The 23028-nt window shown below is 39.6% G+C and overlaps 1 protein-coding gene across 2 annotated transcripts in view; it reads left to right on the top strand.

The window, feature by feature from the left end:
* The first annotated feature begins 1745 nt into the window (after window positions 1–1745).
* The window catches only part of rcn3 (reticulocalbin 3, EF-hand calcium binding domain), a 37719-nt gene continuing 16436 nt past the window's right edge, over window positions 1746–23028 (top strand). For both annotated transcript variants that reach the window (XM_061973801.1, XM_061973800.1), the window contains exons 1-6: window positions 1746–1829; window positions 7109–7342; window positions 19580–19773; window positions 19846–20018; window positions 20089–20149; window positions 20223–20314. In XM_061973801.1, coding sequence (XP_061829785.1) covers window positions 7128–7342; window positions 19580–19773; window positions 19846–20018; window positions 20089–20149; window positions 20223–20314 — 735 coding nt within the window. In that variant the 5' untranslated portion in view covers window positions 1746–1829; window positions 7109–7127. The remainder of the gene's footprint in view (window positions 1830–7108; window positions 7343–19579; window positions 19774–19845; window positions 20019–20088; window positions 20150–20222; window positions 20315–23028) is intronic.

The raw sequence follows: 23028 nt of genomic DNA, 5'->3' as shown, positions 1-23028 counted from the left end.
ATGTGTGCTTACGGACTGTATCCCTTGCAGACTGTATTGATATATATTGATATATAATGTAGGAACCAGAATATTAATAACAGAAAGAAACAACCCTTTTGCGTGAATGCGTGTAAATGGGGGAGGTTTTTTTTTTGGGTTGGTGCACTAATTGTAAGTGTTTTTTATATTGATTTAATAAAAAAAATAAAAATAAAAAAAACGATACTGATAATAAAAAAAACGATACAGATAATTTCCTATATTACATTTTAACGCATTTATCGGCCGATATCAGGCCCGGCCCTAACCAATCTGGCGCCCTAGGCAAGATTTTAGGTGGCGCCCCCCCCACATCGGCAGTGAAGTGTATATACTCACAAGAAACCGAATAGCTTTGTCTTTGACCTTTTTTTTTACTTAAAGAAAGCAAATTAACAATCAGAATAGTTAACAAGATAAAAAAAATATGAATAAATAAATGAATGCAAAAAATAAAAAATGAATATATGAAATACAATATTTTTTACATACATATTGCTTAATTTACATTAATGATGTGCACTTTAACAACTAGGCTTACAACTATACCTAATATATAAAGGGGTGGAAAAGTGACTATTACCTGCAGGGCAAACATTAGCTAACCAGAAGGCAATAACAATGTAAACAAAAAACACCTGCTTAAAAGATCTAATACAAATGTCCCTGAGGAATGTAAGGTGGGAGTACTGTAATTACCTAACGTTACATTATTATTTTCCATAACAATTTAGCCCCCTCCACAATATTAACCCGACGTTAAAACAGAACTAGCTATTTATTGATTAGCAATTGCCGAATCATGTAACATTAGCTTAATGCTAAAAAGCCAGGTTACTATCACATTCTGTAACAGACAAATAATTTCATGTAGGCTAACGTTACCTACCTGCTACCTCTTGTCTTTTTCTCGTTTCTCCTCCTCTTCTTTTCTCTTATTTCTTCCCTGGGCACCTGACAGTTTTGGCCGTTTTGACATCTTGTGTTGATTTTTTGATGTGGTGACGTCCAAAAAGAGTCATGATACGGGAAGGGAGGGGGCGGGGGAGGGGGGGGGGGGGCGTAATGTTGTAACAAATAATATTTCTATTATATAGGCTTTACTTTGCATTTTAATTAACGTGGGATTATTTTTTGTATTTAGAAATAATAGTACCAACTTTTTTTTTTTTTTTCTCCAACATTTGTGGCACTGGCGTGGCGCCCCCTGATGGACGGTGCCCTTAGCATTTGCCTATACGGCCTATGCCACGGGCCGGCCCTGGCCGATATTATAATAATAACATCTCTAATCCCGGGGGGCCATAGATGATTAATTAGCGGGCTGGATCTGGCCCTCGGGCCGAGACTTTAACACCCCTGCTTTATACACTCTGATTGCTTTTAAAAAAAAGCATTGAAATACTGAATAAAAGCACCACAAACCACATAAAAAAATCATTACAGAATTATGAAATTATACTCATTAAAGAAAAGGTTATTTTTGTACATGTTGGGACGCTTCCACCGCCTTTTCCGTTTATTTCATATTTTTTCTCCAGTGTTTCGTCATTTTTCTACCACTTTTTCAATTGCGAGGCAGTTTGCCTTTTGCGTGACAACGTGGCGCCTCACAGCCAATGAGAATAATCGGAAGGAGGGCGCGAATGTGATTGGATGCAAGCATTCTGGAGGCGAACCTGATTGGTCAGTCAAACAAACCCCTCCTCCTCTTTAACAGCGGCGTTAGGGACCGAGTGCCAACGCGGACTTTTCTTCAGGAACCAGACCACTAACGGAGGAGGCGTGAAGAAAGTTACAAGAAAGTGGTGAGTTTTTAATTATTACCGACTACTTTTTTGCTTGATAAAACCGCGGAAAGGGGATTTTTATGTGACTGAAGACTCGTGTACTTCGCTTTTTTTTTAGCGCATTGCGAAGTAACGTGAAGCTGGTTTGTGACGACTAAAGTAGAGTCCAGAGATGATGGGAATGACAAACAATGTCTTTTATATTATTTAAATCTATATAAACTCTCTTAAGGTGCAATGCAAAAAAATTAACAATGTATGAATAATGCTGACCAAGGATTAGTTCCATATATAGTTAAACAGTTATTTTATATTTACGTCATCATTATTATTATTATTGTATGTGTGTACAAAGTTGACTTTGCACTGCAAAATGTGAGCAGATCCTTTAAACATGTCCTGCTTATTTTCAAATAGATGAACAAAGGGTGTGTCCTTCTTCCCAAACGTTTCATTCTTGTAACAAACTCAGCAGCAAATGTTCAATTTTTAAGCCATTTTTTAATATTTGATATCTCTCACTATTTTGAAATATGGCAATACCAAGGGCTGAGTGATCCATCGATATATTGTACTTCAGGGGTTCTTAGCCTGTTTGACCTCGGGGCCCCCAACTTTTCCACTACTGAGGGGCTCGGGGCCCCACTCAAATAACACTGAAATATTGATGAATTAATTTTGATACAATTATATCTAACCTACTTACAGTTTAACAGTCAAATTATATTATAAGCATATATTTATCTAGGTTTAGGTCACACTGCAAAAAGTCAGTGTTCAAAAACAATAAAAAAATTAGGGGTATTTTATTTGAACTAAGCAAAATTATCTGCCGATAGAACAAGAAAATTTGGCTTGTCAAGACTTTCCAAAACAAGAAAAATTAGCTAACCTCAATGAACCCAAAAATACCTTAAAATAAGTATATTCTCACTAACAACAAGTGCACTTTTCTTGGTAGAAAAAAAGTTAAAGTACCAATGATTGTCACACACACACTAGGTGTGGTGAAATTTGTCCTCTGCATTTGACCCATCCCCTTGTTCACCCCCTGGGAGGTGAGGGGAGCAGTGGGCAGCAGCAGTGGCCGTGCCCGGGAATCATTTTTGGTGATTTAACCCCCAATTCCAACCCTTGATGCTGAGTGCCAAGCAGGGAGGTAATGGGTCCCATTTTTATAGTCTTTGGTATGACTCGGCCGGGGTTTGAACTCACAACCTACCCATCTCAGGGCGGACACTCTAATAATAATAATAATAATAATAATAATAATAATAGATTTTATTTCTAAAAAGCACTTTACATTGAGTAAACAACCTCAAAGTGCTACAGTGTATTAAAAAAATAAAATAAAAAGATAATAAAAAATTTAAAAAAAATTAAAACTAGAACAGCCAAATAGCTACAACTAGTATGCATATATCTAAAAAAAAAAAAGAGGCTTTTTTAAAAAGAAGGGTTTTTAAGCCTTTTTTAAAAGCATCCACAGTCTGTTGTGCCCTCAGGTGGTCAGGGAGAGCGTTCCACAGACTGGGAGCGGCGGAGCAAAAAGCCCGGTCTCTAACCAATAGGCCACTGAAAAAGAGACCTTTTTGCTCAATATGTTGAAAAATATTCTTAAATTAAGTAAATTCTAGTGCCATTATCTTGACATAATGATATGCGCTCGGCATCATGATTTTTTTTTTTTTCATGCTTGAAGTAAGAAATGATTACTTTAAAAAAGTAGTTTTATACTTGTGAGTGTTGATGACACAGCTTTGCAACACTTGATATTCTAGTTTCAAGCATGTTTTACTCAATATAGGTCATCTAATCTCAGCAGCAAGCTGTAATATCTTACTGAGATCATTTAGGAGCAACACCCGTAAAACAAGTAAAACACTCTAATATTAAAATCTGCTTAGTGAGAAGAATTATCTTATCAGACAGAAAATAAGCAAATATCACCCTCATTTGAGATATTTAATCTTACTTAGATTTCAGTTTCTGCAGTGCAGGCTCATTACAAAATAAATATACTGCACTACCTCGCCATACCTGCTACCTCCGTGCCCAGTGAAAGGGTATTTTCCACAGCTGGAGACATTTTAACTGCAAGCAGGTCTGCTCTTTCTGCAGACAATGTGGATAAACTGAAGAAAAAAACATGAAAATTGAGTGAAAGTCACCAGGGTTAAAGGCTGGGCGGAAAAAAGAAAAGTTAATCTGAGGCTGAGTTGACTTGAAACTGTTTAATGTTGCACTTTTTGTATGTAGAAGAAAAGTTTTGTCATTTTATTTAATCTGAGCAACAACTTGAAGCAGTTTAATGTTGCACTTTATATGTGGAAATGTTGCACTTTATATGTAGAAATGTTTTGTTAAGAAACCAATTCTGAGCCTCATCTTATTTAGTATTTATTTTATATATGTTGACCGCATGAACCCTGGCAATGGACCCTGTGTGTATATCAGGGGTGCTCACACTTTTTCTGCAGGTGAGCTACTTTTCAATTGATCAAGTCGTGGGGATCTACCTCATTCATATATATAATTTACATTTACTTATTTATGAAATATATGTTTTTGTTAACAAGTTACAGGTGTTTAATGATGATGCAAGCATGTTTAATACATATAGTTAATATTGTTAAAAAATTAAAGGTGTTTAATGATAATACAAGTATGTTTAATACATATAGTTAATATTGTTAACAAGTAAAAGGTGTTTAAAGATAATGCAAGCATGTTTAACACATAGTTAATATTGTTAAAAAATTAAAGGTGTTTAATGATAATACAAGTATGTTTAATACATATAGTTAATATTGTTAACAAGTTAAAGGTGTTTAATGATAATACAAGCATGTTTAACACATAGTTAATGTTGTTAAAAAATTAAAGGTGTTTAATGATAATACAAGAATGTTTAATACATATAGTTAATATTGTTAACAACTTAAAGGTGTTTAAAGATAATACAAGCATGTTTAACACATATAGTTAATATTGTTAACAAGTTAAAGGTGTTTGAAGATAATACAAGCATGTTTAACACATATAGTTAATATTGTTAATAAGTTAAAGGTGTTTAAAGATAATACAAGCATGTTTAACACATGTAGATTCATTTCTTTCATGAAGACAAGAATATAAGTTGGTGTATTACCTGATTCTGATGACTTGCATTGATAGGAATCAGACAGTGGTGCTGATAATGTCCGCATTTTCGAATGGAGGAGAAAAAAAGTCCTCCTTTCTGTCCAATACCACATGAAAGTGGTTGGTTTTTGGCATCTTATTTGTCCAGCTTCCGTACTCCTTTGTATACACTTTACAAGAAATACATTGTCGGCAAACTCCGTAGTTTGCTAGCTTGTGCACGCCAGCTTTCTGAGACTCTTATTTTGTTAGCGCAACTGTGCAAATGTGCAGTCGGTCTTTGGAGTTTTGACGACAGTCTGTTGAAATAAAGTGTTTCTCGCCTTCCAGTCGGTAATTTTAATGAGCTGGCAGCAGCCAGCGTCATCTCAGAAGACCCTCGGGTGCCGTGAATGTCAATCAAGTGACGTCATAGTGAAGATTTATGATCTCTCATTTTTAGGACTATTTTTTTAATGCCTGGCTGGTGATCGACTGACACACCCTCCGAGATCGACCGGTAGCTCGCGATCGACGTAATGAGCACCCCTGGTGTATATGTATGTTATTGATTTGCTTAGCATTCATGACTGCCTGCTGTTGCACTGATCAGCCTAGTGGTGGCTCACATCCATCACACACAGCTATTTTAAAGCAATGTTAAAAGGATAAAGCCATTGTTTACAAATGTTGGTAAATAAATAACCAGAAAATGTATATTTTGTTGTTTTCTTACTGTACCGAAAATGAATCGAACCGTGACCTCTAAACCGAGGTACGTACAGAACCGAAATTTGTGTGTACCGTTACACCCTTAGGCTAACGCTTTTATTTTGAAGCTTACTTTGCCCCGAACAGGAAGTTGCAGAAGTTTCACGCTGCATAGAGATAATAATGTCATTACAAATACGACAACACTTGTCAACATAAACCGACCAATCTTTCATACCGTATTTTCCGCACCATAAGGCGCCCTGGGTTAAAAGCCGCGCCTTCAATGAACGGCATATTTCAAAACTTTGTCCACCTATAAGCCGCCCCGTGTTATAAGCCGCATCTAACTGCGCTAAAGGAATGTCAAAAAAATAGTCAGATAGGTCAGTCAAACTTTAATAATATATTAAAAACCAGCGTGATGTGGGCGCGCATGGAGTCGTATATCAACATGGATGGAGCTGCGTGAAAAAAGCCACCCGGCCTCTTCGCGTAAACTTCCCTTAACCACTCGCTCATCTTTTCTTCATCCATCATCCCTTCGAGTTAGCTTTTATGATGACGCCGGCTGGAAAGGTCTCTTTTGGCAAGGTCTTCCTTTTGAATATCACCATGGGTGGAAGTTTCTGGCCATTAGAATGGCAAGCTAGAACCACAGTGAAGGATGACTTCTCATTCCCTGTGGTGCGAATATTCACCGTACGTGCTCCCGTTGTATCCACAGTGCGGTTCACAGGAATATCAAAAGTCAGTGGAACCTCGTCCATGTTGATAATGTTCTCTGGCCGGATCTTTTCTCCAGCTATCTTGTTTTTACAATATGCACGGAAAGTAGCCAGCTTTTCTTGAAAGTCTTTAGGCAGTTGCTGTGAAATAGTAGTCCGTGTGCGGATGGAGAGATTGCGTCTTTTCATGAACCGGATCCCTGTCGCTTAGTAGGAGCCATTTTGTGGTCTTTACAGATGTAAACACACAAAGGAAATGAAACGTACTATCCGCGCGCTTCTTCTTCTTCTACGCGGGCGGGTGGTTGCTTACAGTAGAAGAAGAAGCGCTTCCTGTTCTATGGGGGCGGGTGCTTACCTTGGCGGTTGCTTGCGTAGAAGAAGAAGCACTTCCTCTTCTACGGGGAAAAAAGATGGCGGCTGTTTACCGTAGTTGCGAGACCGAAACTTTATGAAAATGAATCTTAATATTAAATCCATATATAAAGCGCACCGGGTTATAAGCCGCACTGTCAGCTTTTGAGTAAATTTGTGGTTTTTAGGTGCGGCTAATAGTGCGGAAAATACGGTAAATATCACTCCTTTGGGTTTCTAATTCTATTTGGAGTTGAGGTCAACTTAAGCGGACTTGGTAAACTGTCGACATAATCAACAATTGGCAATTTTAGCATCGAAAGAGCTGTCGTTGTCTTTTGGAAAGTCAACATGCTTTCATATTTGTATCTCCTCCTTCAGCTGTTGACAGGCAATCGCAATGCTCCCGAGGTCACTCGCATCGCTTTGCCTCCTGGCCGCTGTCGCCTTCGCCGTCCCGGCTCAGGAGAAACGTGTCCATCACCAAGCCGATCTCAGCGACCACGACCACGACGACAAACACGGCTTCCAGTACGACCACGAAGCCTTCCTGGGGAAGGAGGAGGCAAAGACCTTCGACCAGCTCACTCCAGAGGAGAGCAAAGACAGACTGGCGTAGGTTTTATTCGATGCAAAAAAATATAAATGACTGCCAGTAATCTGCGTAAAGCATGTAGAGCAGTTATATCGTATAAAACCTTGTCTCTGAGTTTAAGTAAGAAACGTGTCACAAATATAGTGTTCTACACCAAACAATCATCTACAGCAGTGTTTTTCAACCACTGTGAGATACAGTCTGGTGTGCCGTGGGAGATTATCTAAATCAGGCCCGACCCTAACCAATCTGGCGCCCTAGGCAAGATTTTAGGTGGCGCCCCCCCACATCGGCAGTGAAGTGTATATACTCACAAGAAACCGAATAGCTTTGTCTTTGACCTTTTTTTTACTTAAAGAAAGCAAATTAACGATCAGAATAGTTAACAAGATTAAAAAAAAATATGAATAAATAAATGAATGCAAAAATAAAAAATGAATATATGAAATACAATATTTTTTACATACATATTGCTTAATTAACATTAATGATGTGCACTTTAACAACTAGGCTTACAACTATACCTAATATATAAAGGGGTGGAAAAGTGACTATTACCTGCAGGGCAAACATTAGCTAACCAGAAGGCAATAACAATGTAAACAAAAAACACCTGCTTAAAAGATCTAATACAAATGTCCCTGAGGAATGTAAGGTGGGAGTACTGTAATTACCTAACGTTACATTATTATTTTCCATAACAATTTAGCCCCCTCCCCAATATTAACCCGACGTTAAAACAGAACTAGCTATTTATTGATTAGCAATTGCCGAATCATGTAACATTAGCTTAATGCTAAAAAGCCAGGTTACTATCACATTCTGTAACATACAAATAATTTCATGTAGGCTAACGTTACCTACCTGCTACCTCTGTCTTTTTCTCGTTTCTCCTCTTCTTTTCTCTTTTTTCTTCCCTGGGCACCTGACAGTTTTGGCCGTTTTGACATCTTGTGTTGATTTTTTGATGTGGTGACGTCCAAAAAGTCATGATACGGGAAGGGAGGGGGCGCACCGTGCGGGGGGGGGGGGCGTAATGTTGTAACAAATAATATTTCTATTATATAGGCTTTACTTTGCATTTTAATTAACGTGGGATTATTTTTTGTATTTAGAAATAATAGTACCAACTTTTTTTTTTTTCTCCAACATTTGTGGCACTGGCGTGGCGCCCCCTGATGGACGGCGCCCTTAGCATTTGCCTATACGGCCTATGCCACGGGCCGGCCCTGATCTAAATTCACCTATTTGGGTTAAAAATATTTTTTGCTAACCAGTAATTATAGTCTGCAAATTATGTGTTGTTGTTGAGTGTCGGTGCTGTCTAGAGCGTGGCAGAGTAACCGTGTAATACTCTTCCATATCAGTAGGTGGCAGCCGGTAGCTAATTGCTTTGTAGATGTCGGAAACAGCGGGAGGCAGTGTGCAGGTAAAAAGGTGTCTAATGCTTAAACCAAAAAATAAACAAAAGGTGAGTGCCCCTCGGAAAAGGCATTGAAGCTTAGGGAAGGCTATGCAGAACGAAACTAAAACTGAACTGGCTACAAAGTAAACAAAAACAGAATGCTGGACGAAAGCAAAGACTTACTGCGGAGCAAAGACGGCGTCCACAATGTACAGTTATGTTCATAATAATAGCAGTGTGTTTAAAAAGGTGAGTAAACCTCAAAATTATTCAAATACAATAAGTGGTAGAAAATGGATGGATGGATGGATGTAATTTAATGAACACAAATGCATTGGGGACACTGCACATTCTATTTCAAAGCCAGAAAATTGTAAAAAAAAAAAAGTAATTTAATTTGACAATATTTTACAGAAAGTCAAGAAATATAATTCTTCATCGAAGACCTCGATGAAGAACACAAACCAAGGACCCAGATTTCCCTCGCCCGGACGCGGGTCACCGGGGCCCCCCCTCTGGAGCCAGGCCCGGAGGCGGGGCACGATGGCGAGCGCCTGGTGGCCGGGCCTGTCCCCATGGGGCCCGGCCGGGCACAGCCCGAAGAGGCAACGTGGGTCCCCCCTCCAATGGGCTCACCACCCATAGCAGGGGCCATAGAGGTCGGGTGCAGTGTGAGCTGGGCGGCAGCCGAGGGCAGGGCACTTGGCGGTCCGATCCTCGGCTACATAAGCTGGCTCTTGGGACGTGGAACGTCACTTCGCGAGCGGCCGAAATGAGTTTCCTCCGCCGAGTGGCGGGGCTCTCCCTTAGAGATAGGGTGAGAAGCTCTGTCATCCGGGGGGAGCTCAAAGTAAAGCCGCTGCTCCTCCACATCGAGAGGAGCCAGATGAGGTGGTTCGGGCATCTGGTCAGGATGCCACCCGAACGCCTCCCTAGGGAGGTGTTTCGGGCACGTCCGACCGGTAGGAGGCCACGGGGAAGACCCAGGACACGTTGGGAAGACTATCTCTCCCGGCTGGCCTGGGAACGCCTCGCGATCCCCCGGGAGGAGCTGGACGAAGTGGCTGGGGAGAGGGAAGTCTGGGCTTCCCTGCTTAAGCTGCTGCCCCCGCGACCCGACCTCGGATAAGCGGAAGAAGATGGATGGATGGAAGAAATATAAAACAAAAAATAGCAGTGTTGACATATTTCTTTAGAAAACTGAAATGTACTGCATAAACGAAGAAAGGCTTGCAGATTCAACTTTCCTTAGAATTATTAACTATAATTTAGTTGCATAACCACGGTTTCTGATAACTGCTTCACATCTGTGGCACAGGGGGTCCACCAACTTCTGGCACCGGTCAACAGGTATTGCAGCCCAGAACAATTGTACTACGTTCCACGATTCCTCTGCATCTTTTGGTTTTGTCTCATGAACAGCATTTTTTATGAGTTTTCAATGGGATTGAGGTCCGCCGATTGTGCTTGTCACTCCATTACTTGAGTTCTGTTTGTCTGGAACCATGATTTTACTCGCTTGCTGGCAGAGGTGGGTAGAGTAGCCAGAAATTGTACTCAAGTAAGAGTACTGTTACTTTAGAGATTTATTACTCAAGTAAAAGTAAGGAGTAGTCACCCAAATATTTACTTGAGTAAAAGTAACAAGTATGTTGTGAAAAAACTACTCAAGTACTGAGTAACTGATGAGTAACATACACACACACACATATATATATGTATATATACATATACATTGATATATACAGTATATAATTTATATGCATTTATTTTGCTGTTTTTGTTTACATGTTAAAGATGTTTTAATGAATATACATGCATGTTTAACATATAGATTCCTTTCTTTCATGAAGACTAGAATATAAGTTGGTGTATTACCTGATTCTGATGACTTGCGTTGATTGTAATCAGACAGTAGTGATGTTAACGTCCACGTTTTCAAATGGAGGAGAAGAAAAGTTCCTCCTTTCTGTCTAATACCACATGAAAGTGGTGGGTTTTTGGCATCTTATTTGTACAGCTTCAATATTCGTTTTTATACACTTTACAAGAAATATATTGGCGTCAAACTCCTTAGCTTGCTAGCTTGTTTGCGCTGGCTTTCGGAGACTCTTATTTTGAAAGCGCAGGCGCGATGGAGCGGCACTTTTATTGTGAAGACAGGAACTGTGCAGTCAGTCTTTAGGCTTTTGACGGGATGTACGGTTGAAATAAAAACGTATCTTTTTTCCTTCACACTTTTGATTGATTGATTGGAACTTGTATTAGTAGATTGCACAGTACAGTACATATTCCGTACAATTGACCACTAAATGGTAACACCCCAATAAGTTTTTCAACTTGTTTAAGTCAGGTCATGTGACCGTCTGGCTCTGTCTGTAAGGCAGGCACTATGAAGGTCTGTCTGACAGACCAAAACAAACAAAGCGTGCATTAACAGATGGATAAAAATTAGTAGCGAGCTGAATGTAGATAAAAGTAGCGGAGTAAAAGTAGCGTTCCTTCTCTATAAATATACTTAAGTAAAAGTAAAAGTATGTTGCATTAAAACTACTCTTAGAAGTACAATTTATCCCAAAAGTTACTCAAGTAGATGTAACGGAGTAAATGTAGCGCGTTACTACCCACCTCTGCTTGCTGGTGTGTTTGGGGTCATTGTCTTGTTGAAACACACATTTCAAGGGCATTTCCTCTTCAGCATAAGGCAACATGACTTCTTTCAGTATTCTGATGTACTCAAACTGATCCACGATCCCTGGTACGCGATGAATAGGACCAACACTATAGTACGAGAAACATCCCCATATCATGATGCTTGCACCACCATGCTTCACCGTCTTCGATGTGTACTGGGGCTTGAATTCAGTGTTTGCAAGATGTCTGACAAACTGTCTGTGGCCCTTAGACCCAAAAAGAACAATCTTACTCTCATCAGTCCCCAAATATTACGCCATTTCTTTTTAGGCCAGTCAATGTGTTCTTTGGCAAATTGTAACCGCTTCAGCACACGTCTTTTTTTTTTAACAATGGGACTTTGCGGGGGCTTCTTGCTGGTACCTTGGCTTCACGTAGACGTGGTCTGATTGTTACAGTACTCACAGGCCATCTTCATACCTGCCAACTACTCCGGTTTTCCCGTAATTAGTACGGTTTTCATCAACCTATTCCGGGTTACGGTTGCAGTGATAAAAAATAAGTTTTTTCATTAATTAAAAAAAATAATTTTTTTTTAAGTTTTATTCACAAAATCGCGTAACAACAATGACAATCGACACTGCTTCCCGTAACTTCCTACCTATCAAGCCATTCCGAATGCCATGCGCGAGGCTATTTATAGCACCGCTGCCAAGCACGAGGCACCAGTTGCCATTGTTTCCAAACGAGCGAACGATCATGGAATCAGCCGGAGAAAAATCGCAAACGAGTCTTAAACCGAAAAGAAAACTGCAGTCATTCCGTGAAGAATATTCAAAAGCCTATCCGGGAATAATTATCCGTTCCAAAAAGGGTGAAAACTACGCGAATTGCACCTTGTGCAGACAAGATTTTTCGATCGGACACGGAGGAATTAGCGATGTAAAAGACCACGTTGGGACAAAAAAACACAAGTCTAATGCCGTTGCTAGCGATACAAGTGGAAAACTTTCAACGTTTTTCGGATTTTAGCCACAAAAAGGTAATGACACCAATGTTATCTATTGGAATTGTTTAGTACTGTTATACTGTTAAAAGTGTTTATACTATTTATGCTTTCAAGTCCAAGTTGAAGAAATCTTGTTAAATGTTGACAGCATAACTACCAAAATACAGAAGTATGTCCTTAATATTTTTGCAGTGCTATTTCTGTTGAAAAGTTAAAATGATTACATTAGAGATGTGATGTGCCACTTTTCAAGTGTCTGATGGCTTACATTAATTTTCATTAATTGTTCATATTTTGAATTCTTTTGAAAGGCTTACAAAAAAACTACATTTGAATTGTAATTCCATGCTATTGACAGGACTATTAATTTTTAATGAAGTTAGCTTACCATGTTTACAGTATGATAATTGTGATAGAAATGTGAATTTTAGGCACAGAATATTTTTTACAATTGAACAAGGCAGTAGATTATACAAGCTTGGACAGAAAGTTAATAATGACACCAATTTTTTTTTTAATGGAATTGTTTAGTACTGTTTTACCATTTGTTTACTGTAAAAAGTGTTTATACTGTTTATACTTTCAATTAACAAATTTAAGTCTTGTGAAAGGTTGACAGGATAACTGGTATTAACTGTCAAAATAATTTCAAACTATTGAAGTTAGCTTACAGAATAAACATGTCAATCAACCCATATGATTTTTGCTGTAATATTTTTGTTTTGAAAAGTCACTGTGACTGATAGAAAAGTGATGGTTTTAGCAACATTTTAACCTGTCTGAATGCTAATAATCATTTTGCGTCAGGGGGCGAACCTGAACCCCCCACCAGGACTTTGTCCTGGACCTACCGGGGCCTGCGGCCCCTGGACCCTGGCTACTAGGTTTTTCTGATTTCAAAAGTTGGCAGGTATGCATCTTAGATCTTCTTTCATCCTCCTGGAGCTGATCATTTGCTGGGCCTTTGCCATTTTGGTTATTCTCCCATCCATTCCAATAGTCGTTTTTCCTTCTTCTTCCTCGCCTTTTTGGTTTTGGCTGCCATTTTAAAGCGTTTGATACAATTTTAGCTGAACAGCCTATCATTTTCTGCACTTCTTTATAGGTTTTACCCTCTTTTATTAAATTCTTAATCAAAGAACGCTCTTCTACTGAACAGTGTCTTCAACGACCCATTTTACTCCAAGGACAAATGCACAGCCAGTTGCCTTGATCCTTAAATAAGAGCCACTTGTTTAACACCTTTTTACCCACATAATCAATGACCTCACTAATTGAACTACGCACTGCTATTTTTTTTGAACACGCCCCTTTCAGTAAATGATTCAGTTTCACAGAATCAGCAGCATGCACGTCATGCCTGTTGGTTTTCTAAACCTTTACTCAACCTTCTAGAAACGAACTTGCAGTGTAAAAGTTGAAATTCTAACTAAAACAGTGATTTATCTTGCTAGTGATGTGGGACTGCTATTATTTTGAACACAACTGTACATCCGAACATGACATGACAATCAACAATGTCCCGACAAAGAAGGATAAAAACAACTGAAATATTCTTGATTGCTAAAACAAAGTAGATGCGGCAAATATCGCTCAAAGGAAGACATGAAACTGCTAAAGGAAAATACAAAAAAAAAGAGAAAATGCCACCAAAATAGGAGCGCAAGACAAGAACTAAAACACTACACACAGGAAACCGGCAATAAACTCCAAATAAGTCAGGGTGTGATGTGACAGGTGGTGACAGTACACCTACTTTGAGACAAGAGCTATAGTGATGCATGCTTGGTTATGGTTTAAAGTCATATCCAACAATTGCGACAACAACTTTTTACTGTCAACTGAGTTTCGTTTATTAGTGATTTCTGCTGGTGGTGTGCCTCCGCATTTTTTCAACGCAAAAAATGTGCCTTCGCTGAAAAAAGGTTGAAAAACACCGCTATACAGCATTTGTTGTTCCACTTCTTATTCCACCAAAGTTTGCCGGCTTCCACAGCCCACAGTTTTCATCCCATCGGAACCGTTCGAGTGTCAAAACATTCGGCTCGACCAAGAATCGTGAGCCCACGAAAAAAAAAACTGTGAAAAATATCCCAGATTACCGGGACATTTTTCCCCTTGAAAATGAATGGGCCATTTTTCAAATGTTCACAATTCCTACTTTTCTCACCCAATAGGACCTGTTCTACTTTCAACACCTTCCACTCACCCTGGACAATCAAACTACCATGTTAAAAGAAATTCCAGGAATTACCAGATTTCCAAAGCCTTATTTTCATCTTTTGTTCTAAAGTTTTTCACAGTCTACATTTTTCAACAGTTCCACCATCAAAACATTCCTCTTAGTTGGGACATAAACACTTTTTTTCCCCGTACAAATTCCCTTTTTCCCCCAAAATATCAGGAATTTGAAAATACCATTTCTCAATTCAAAGCGTTACTACTAGGGATGTCCGATAATGGCTTTTTGCCGATATCCAATATTGTCCAACTCTTTAATTACCGATACCGATATCAACCGATATATACAGTCGTGGAATTAACACATTATTATGCCTAATTTGGACAACCAAGTATGGTGAAGATAAGGTACTTTAAAAAAAAATAAAAATAAAAAAATAAGATAAATAAATTAAAAACATTTTCTTGAATAAAAAAGAAAGTAAAACAATATAAAAACAGTTACATTGAAACTAGTAATTAATGAAAATGAGTAAAATTAACTGTTAAAGGTTAGTACTATTAGTGGACCAGCAGCACGCACAATCATGTGTGCTTACGGACTGTATCCCTTGCAGACTGTATTGATATATATTGATATATAATGTAGGAACCACAATATTAATAACAGAAAGAAACAACCCTTTTGTGTGAATGAGTGTAAATGGGGGAGGGAGGTTTTTTGGGTTGGTGTAGTAATTGTAAGTGTATCTTGTGTTTTTTTATGTTGATTTAATTAAAAAAAACAAAAAAAAACATACAGATAATAACAAAAACCGATACTGATCATTTCCGATATTACATTTTAACGCATTTATCGGCTGATAATATCGGCATGCCGATATTATCGGACATCTCTAGTTACTACGTCAACATTTCTCAACCCATTAAAAAAATTCCCATATCAACCCATTCATATTATCGGGGACAATTGTGCTATTATCTACAGTTTGGTGGTAGCGGGGGTGTATATTGTAGCGTCCCAGAAGAGTTAGTGCTGCAAGGGGTTCTGGGTAGGGATGTCCCGATCCAGGTTTTTGCACTTCCGATCCGATACCGATATTGTTTTTGCACTTCCGATCCGATACAGATACTGACCGATACCGATACTGATCGATACTGGCCTATCCGAGCATGTATTAAAGTTTAAAGTTATTTAGCCTACTTAGTTGTTAGAATCATGTTGAAAAGGGTTTTAATTCTCTTGATAACAACTAGCCAGCTGAATTAGGTGAGTTTGAATAATACACAATGGTTGGTAACAAGAAACTGACCTGTTTATTCAAGGATAAACACAAAATAGACAAAATTATACATGACAAACAGAAATGGCATCATTGAACTAGGGCTGGGCGATATGGCCTTTTTTTAATATTGCGATATTTTAAGGCCATATCGCGATACACAATATATATGTGGATATTTTGCCTTAGCCTTGAATGAACACTTGATGCATATAATCACAGCAGTATGATGATTCTATGTGTCTACATTAAAACATTCTTCTTCATACTGCATTAATATATGCTACTTTTAAACTTTCATGCAGAGAGGGAAATCACAACTAAAAAAAAATCACTATTTTTTTCATACGGTGTTGATCTGGAAATGTTTGCCTCAGCATTTTGATGGTGTGGACGTGTGGCACCGAATGGAGATAAGCGTCTCGACAGACGTTACAATATTTGAACAATGATGACGAAAACTGTTTTCTCTGTCGTGTCCGTGTGTCGAAAATTGTTATGCGCTTATTTTTTTATTTGATTTTGTGCGTGGCATAGATTTGCCGTGCGCTAGCATCACAGCTAACGTTAGCCATGCTGCTACCTCTCTGCTCAAGGAGGACGTATACGTATGTGACGTATGACGTGACAGTATGTGACGTGTGTAAGAAGGTGCCCTTGCTGTCTGTGAGAGGGAGACACAGGAAAGAGTGAGAAGAGCCTGTCGTGTAATGCCAGCAGCTAAAAGCAACTGCGTGAGAATCCACAGACCTGTGGATGTGTTGAAGGTGTGCTGGAAAATGCGGAACGGAAAATAGGGAGCAGCAGAAAAGTGGAATGTATTATTTAAATAGGTGCGTTGGAAAACACGGACCGGAGTTTTTTTTTTAAAACTGGATCTGGATCGGCATTTTCCCATGCCTTGCCGATACGCATTTTTTGGCAAATATCATCCCTAGTTCTGGGTATTTGTTCTGTTGTGTTTATGTTGTGTTACGGTGCGGATGTTCTCCCGAAATGTGTTTGTCATTCTTGTTTGGTGTGGGTTCACAGTGTGGCGCATATTTGTAACAGTGTTAAAGTTGTTTATACGGCCACCCTCAGTGTGACAGGTATGGCTGTTGATCAAGTATGCCTTGCATTCACTTATGTGTGTGAAAAAGCCGCATATACTATGTGACTGGGCGCTGTCATACCTGCCAACTTTTGAAATCAGAAAAACCTAGTAGCCAGGGTCCAGGGGCCGCAGGCCCCGGTAGGTCCAGGACAAAGTCCTGGTGGGGGGTTCAGCTTCGCCCCCCGACGCAAAATGATTATTAGCATTCAGACAGGTTAAAATGTTGCTAAAACCATCACTTTTCTATCAGTCACAGTGACTTTTCAAAACAAAAATATTACAGCAAAAATCATATGGGTTGATTGACATGTTTATTCTGTAAGCTAACTTCAATAGTTCGAAATTATTTTGACAGTTAATGCCAGTTATCCTGTCAACCTTTCACAAGACTTCAATTTGTTAATTGAAAGTATAAACAGTATAAACACTTTTTACAGTAAACAAATGGTAAAACAGTACTAAACAATTCCATTTAAAAAAAAATTGGTGTCATTATTAACTTTCTGTCCAAGCTTGTATAATCTACTGCCTTGTTCAATTGTAAAAAATATTCTGTGCCTAAAATTCACATTTCTATCACAATTATCATACTGTAAACATGGTAAGCTAACTTCATTAAAATTAATAGTCCTGTCAATAGCATGGAATTACAATTCAAATGTAGTTTTTTTGTAAGCCTTTCAAAAAAATTCAAAATATAAAAATTTAATGAAAATTAATGTAAGCCATCAGACACTTGAAAAGTGGCACATCACATCTCTAATGTAATCATTTTAACTTTTCAACAGAAATAGCACTGCAAAAATATTAAGGACATACTTCTGTATTTTGGTAGTTATGCTGTCAACATTTAACAATATTTCTTCAACTTGGACTTGAAAGCATAAATAGTATAAACACTTTTAACAGTATAACAGTACTAAACAATTCCAATAGATAACATTGGTGTCATTACCTTTTTGTGGCTAAAATCCGAAAAACGTTGAAAGTTTTCCACTTGTATCGCTAGCAACGGCATTAGACTTGTGTTTTTTTGTCCCAACGTGGTCTTTTACATCGCTAATTCCTCCGTGTCCGATCGAAAAATCTTGTCTGCACAAGGTGCAATTCGCGTAGTTTTCACCCTTTTTGGAACGGATAATTATTCCCGGATAGGCTTTTGAATATTCTTCACGGAATGACTGCAGTTTTCTTTTCGGTTTAAGACTCGTTTGCGATTTTCCTCCGGCTGATTCCATGATCGTTCGCTCGTTTGGAAACAATGGCAACTGGTGCCTCGTGCTTGGCAGCGGTGCTATAAATAGCCTCGCGCATGGCATTCGGAATGGCTCGATAGGAAGTTACGGGAAGCAGTGTCGATTGTCATTGTTGTTACGCGATTTCGTGAATAAAACTTTCCCAATACTTTTGTCTACTTTTAGTCTGAAGTGTCCCAAGAATTTTGTCTGCATTGTGTGGGCACGTTGGTGCTTCCTGCTTTTAAGCAGCCATCTTAAAAAAACAGCAGCGCAGCAGCATCAGCGCAGCGGGTCTTTGAAGGGTCATAAAATCAAAACCGGAGCAGTTAGAAAAAAAGCGCTTCTGTCATTGTAATCACAAGGGTTCAATCTCTCTCCTGTGTTAGTTTGAAGGCGAAACGACAAACGCGCTCAGAGGAGATCGTTTTTGAAGGAAGGTGACCGGTTTTTACAAAAAATTTGTTTTGAAGGGGGAATAGCAAACTTCCTGTTGATTTTTGCTGGGGATTGTCAATTTATGGAATGTAGGTCTAAGTGAGACCTACATAGAGGTTTTTGTTTCATGTCTCTCAGACCTTCCCAGTGGGAGTTACAGGCAGTTATGTCATTTTTTTTCTTCAGAGGAGCAGTTTTTTCTGCGTTTTATTCAAAAATCGTGGTAGAGCGCAATTTTTAGATTTGGGGTTAGGTTTTTTCATTAGATCACAGTTATAGCCAGTCCTGATGTGTGTGTTCAGTTTGGTGAGTTTTGAAGCATGTTAAGGGGGTCAAATTACAGCTCAAAGAGGCAAAAGTGACTGTTTTTAGTACTTTTTTGTCTTGAAGGGGGAATTGCCAACTTCCTGTTGATTTTTGCCCGAGCATATACAATTATGAAAGGTAGGTGTAAGTCAGACCTACATAGAGGTTTTTGTTTCATGTCTCTCCGACCTTCCTAGTGGGAGTTACAGGCAGTCTAGTTTTTTTTTTTCCTAGGGGGCGCTAGAGCGCAATTTTGAGTTTTTTGGTTCGGTTTTTTTTTAAAAAAAGGCAATTTTCACAGGTCCTGATGTGTGGGTAAAATATGGTGAGTTTTGAAGCATGTTAAGTGGGTCAAATTACAGTTTATTGTGGGTGCGGAAGAATAATAAAGAATATAATAAAACCTTACAAATACAATAGGTCCTTATGACCCATTGCATAAGGACTCCCTTCGGGAGTCCTTTTGCAATGGGCCATGCGGGCCCTAATTATTTTTGCCATAATCGTCCAGCCCCTTTAAGCGATTGTCAATATCCAACCACCTGATTTTAACCTCACAGTCAGACCAGTTCTGTGCCATGGTTTATCTGCACCCCACTCTTGACAAAGTCTTTCTCGTTGGCGAACTGGACTCTCCAACCTGACCCCAGCGTCCACTTCCTCCCCACAGGAAGATCGTGGACCGCATCGATACAAACAAAGATGGCTTCGTCAACCACGCGGAGCTGCATTATTGGATCAAACACCGCCAGAGGAGTTACATCAATGACAACGTCAACAAACACTGGAAGGACTACGACAAGAACCAGGATGACAAGATCGCCTGGGAGGAGTACAAAAACACCACCTATGGCTACTATCTTGGTCTGTCCGCCTCTCACTCCGTCTTCTGTCAATCAACGCTCAAATATTCCCTTTCTTTTTTGTCCCACTCAGGCGAGGAGTTTGACGACGTGGACGACAAAGCCACCTACAAGTCTATGCTCACCCGAGACGAAAGGCGCTTCAGGATGGCCGACAGGGACGGGGACGGGATCGCCACGCGTGAGGAGTTCACCGCCTTCCTGCATCCGGAGGAGTTTGATTACATGAGAGACTTGGTTGTTCAGGTACTTTTCCATCCCCAGCAGAAAGACTCTCTGAAGCTCAATTCCATTCATTCGTTCATTCAATCGTTAGGAAACAATCGAGGACATCGATAAGAACGGCGACGGCAAGATCGATTTATACGAATACATCGGTAGGTGTCTTCTCACGGGTTAACCCCTTCCTGTCCTAGTGTGGGAGCTAAGTGTGTGTGTGTGTGTGTGTAGGGGACATGTACACACCAGAGGATGGAGAGAGTGAACCTGAGTGGGTCCAGACTGAGAAGAAACATTTCACCGAGATGAGAGACGCCAACAAGGTACAGTAGGGATGGGCGACACGGCCTGAAATCTATATCATGATATATTAAAGGGGAACATTATCACCAGACCTATGTAAGCGTCAATATATACCTTGATGTTGCAGAAAAAAGACCATATATTTTTTTAACCGATTTCCGAACTCTAAATGGGTGAATTTTGGCGAATTAAACGTGACGTCACATCGGGAAGCAATCCGCCGAGTCAAATCAGCTCTGTTATTTTCCGTTTTTTCGACTGTTTTCCGTACCTTGGAGACATCATGCCTCGTCGGTGTGTTGTCGGAGGGTGTAACAACACGAACAGGGACGGATTCAAGTTGCACCAGTGGCCCAAAGATGCCAAAGTGGCAAGAAATTGGACGTTTGTTCCGCACACTTTACCGACGAAAGCTATGCTACGACAGAGATGGCAAGAATGTGTGGATATCCTGCGACACTCAAAGCAGATGCATTTCCAACGATAAAGTCAAAGAAATCTGCCGCCAGACCCCCATTGAATCTGCCGGAGTGTGTGAGCTATTCAGGGACAAAGGACCTCGGTAGCACGGCAAGCAATGGCGGCAGTTTGTTCCCGCAGACGAGCGAGCTAAACCCCCTGGATGTCTTGGCTCACACCGTCCCTTATGCCACCGAAGATGATCAAGAGAAGAATATCGACCCTAGCTTCCCTGGCCTGCTGACATCAACTCCAAAACTGGACAGATCAGCTTTCAGGAAAAGAGCGCGGATGAGGGTATGTCTACAGAATATATTAATTGATGAAAATTGGGCTGTCTGCACTCTCAAAGTGCATGTTGTTGCCAAATGTATTTCATATGCTGTAAACCTAGTTCATAGTTGTTAGTTTCCTTTAATGCCAAACAAACACAAACCAATCGTTGGTTAGAAGGCGATCGCCGAATTCGTCCTCGCTTTCTCCCGTGTCGCTGGCTGTCGTGTCGTTTTCGTCGGTTTCGCTTGCATACGGTTCAAACCGATATGGCTCAATAGCTTCAGTTTCTTCTTCAATTTCGTTTTCGCTACCTGCCTCCACACTACAACCATCCGTTTCAATACATGCGTAATCTGTTGAATCGCTTAAGCCGCTGAAATCCGAGTTTGAATCCGAGCTAATGTCGCTATAGCTTGCTGTTCTATGCGCCATGTTTGTTTGTGTTGGCTTCACTATGTGACGTCACAGGAAAATGGACGGGTGTATATAACGATGGTTAAAATCAGGCACTTAGAAGCTTTTTTTTTAGGGATATTGCGTGATGGGTAAAATTTTGAAAAAAACTTAGAAAAATAAAATAAGCCAATGGGAACTGATTTTTAATTGAAATTGTGATAATGTTCCCCTTTAAGGGTGTAACGGTACGTGTATTTGCATTGAACCGTTTCGGTACGGGGGGTTCGGTTCGGAACGGAGGTGCACCGAACGAGTTTCCACACGGACATATTAAGTAGCGCACTACAAAATGCAAAAAGCCAGAGCTGGGAGACCCTCCTGCCTCGTTAAGATCTCCCGTTTGGGAACATTTGGGCTTCCCGGTGCGATACAACAATGGATAACATCGCTTCAACGAAGATAAAGACAAGCGTCGTGCAAACACCGCATTCAAGCAGCCTCTCCTCGGCGAGTCAGGCAGGGCTAAAGCAATAACAAATGTTTTTATAGCAGCAGATTTAAGACCATATTGCATTAAAAACTAGATTTTGACCCACTTCTATGGTTGAAGAACAATGAGCCCATATATCCTCTTACTGCCAAGTTAGCCAGGCACTACCTCGCCATACCTGCTACCTCCGTGCCCAGTGAAAGGGTATTTTCCACAGCTGGAGACATTTCAACTGCAAGCAGGTCTGCTCTTTCTGCAGACAATGTGGATAAACTGATTTTTCTGGCAAAAAGCATGAAAATTGAGTGAAAGTCACCAGGGTTAAAGGCTGGGAAAGAAAAGAAAAGTTAATCTGAGGGTGAGTTGACTTGAAACTGTTTAATGTTGCACTTTTTGTATGTAGAAGAAAAGTTTTGTCATTTTATTTAATCTAAGCAACAACTTGAAGCAGTTTAATGTTGCACTTTATATGTGGAAATGTTGCACTTTATATGTCGAAAGGTTTTGTTAAGAAACCAATTCTGAGCCTCATCTTATTTAGTTTTTATTTTATATATGTTGACCGCATTAACCCTGGCAATGGACCCTGTGTGTATATGTATGTTATTGTTATGCTTAGCATTCATGACTGCCTGCTGTTGCACTGATCAGCCTTGCACTTTCTGTTTGGAAATGACATGAATGTTTGTGCCACTGCTTAATAACTGTTTAATAAATACACTTTTACTAAATTGACTTAGTTGTGATTTCCCTCTGCATGAAAGTTTAAAAGTAGCATATATTAATGCAGTATGAAGAAGAATATTTTAATGTAGACACATAGAATCATCATATTGCTGTGATTATATGCATCAAGTGTTCATTCAAGGCTAAGGCAAAATATCGCGATATATATCGTGAAATGGCCTGAAAATATCGAGATTCTTAATAAAAGGCCATATCGCCTAGCCCTAATGTGTTATCAACATTATTACAGTATTACGATAAAACGAATGTATTCAAAGCGCTGTCGTCCGCCAAATTGATATTGTATACCAAATATATCACTCTAGGTCAAAGTTCACAATTGATCCTTCCTGATTCTTTTTCGCATTACTTCTGTCTTGTTTTATG

Source organism: Nerophis lumbriciformis, linkage group LG22 (assembly GCF_033978685.3).
Source record: "Nerophis lumbriciformis linkage group LG22, RoL_Nlum_v2.1, whole genome shotgun sequence".
Classification (NCBI taxonomy): domain Eukaryota; kingdom Metazoa; phylum Chordata; class Actinopteri; order Syngnathiformes; family Syngnathidae; genus Nerophis; species Nerophis lumbriciformis.
Note: the sequence above shows the minus strand (reverse complement) of the source record. Positions and strands in the feature narration are given on the sequence as shown.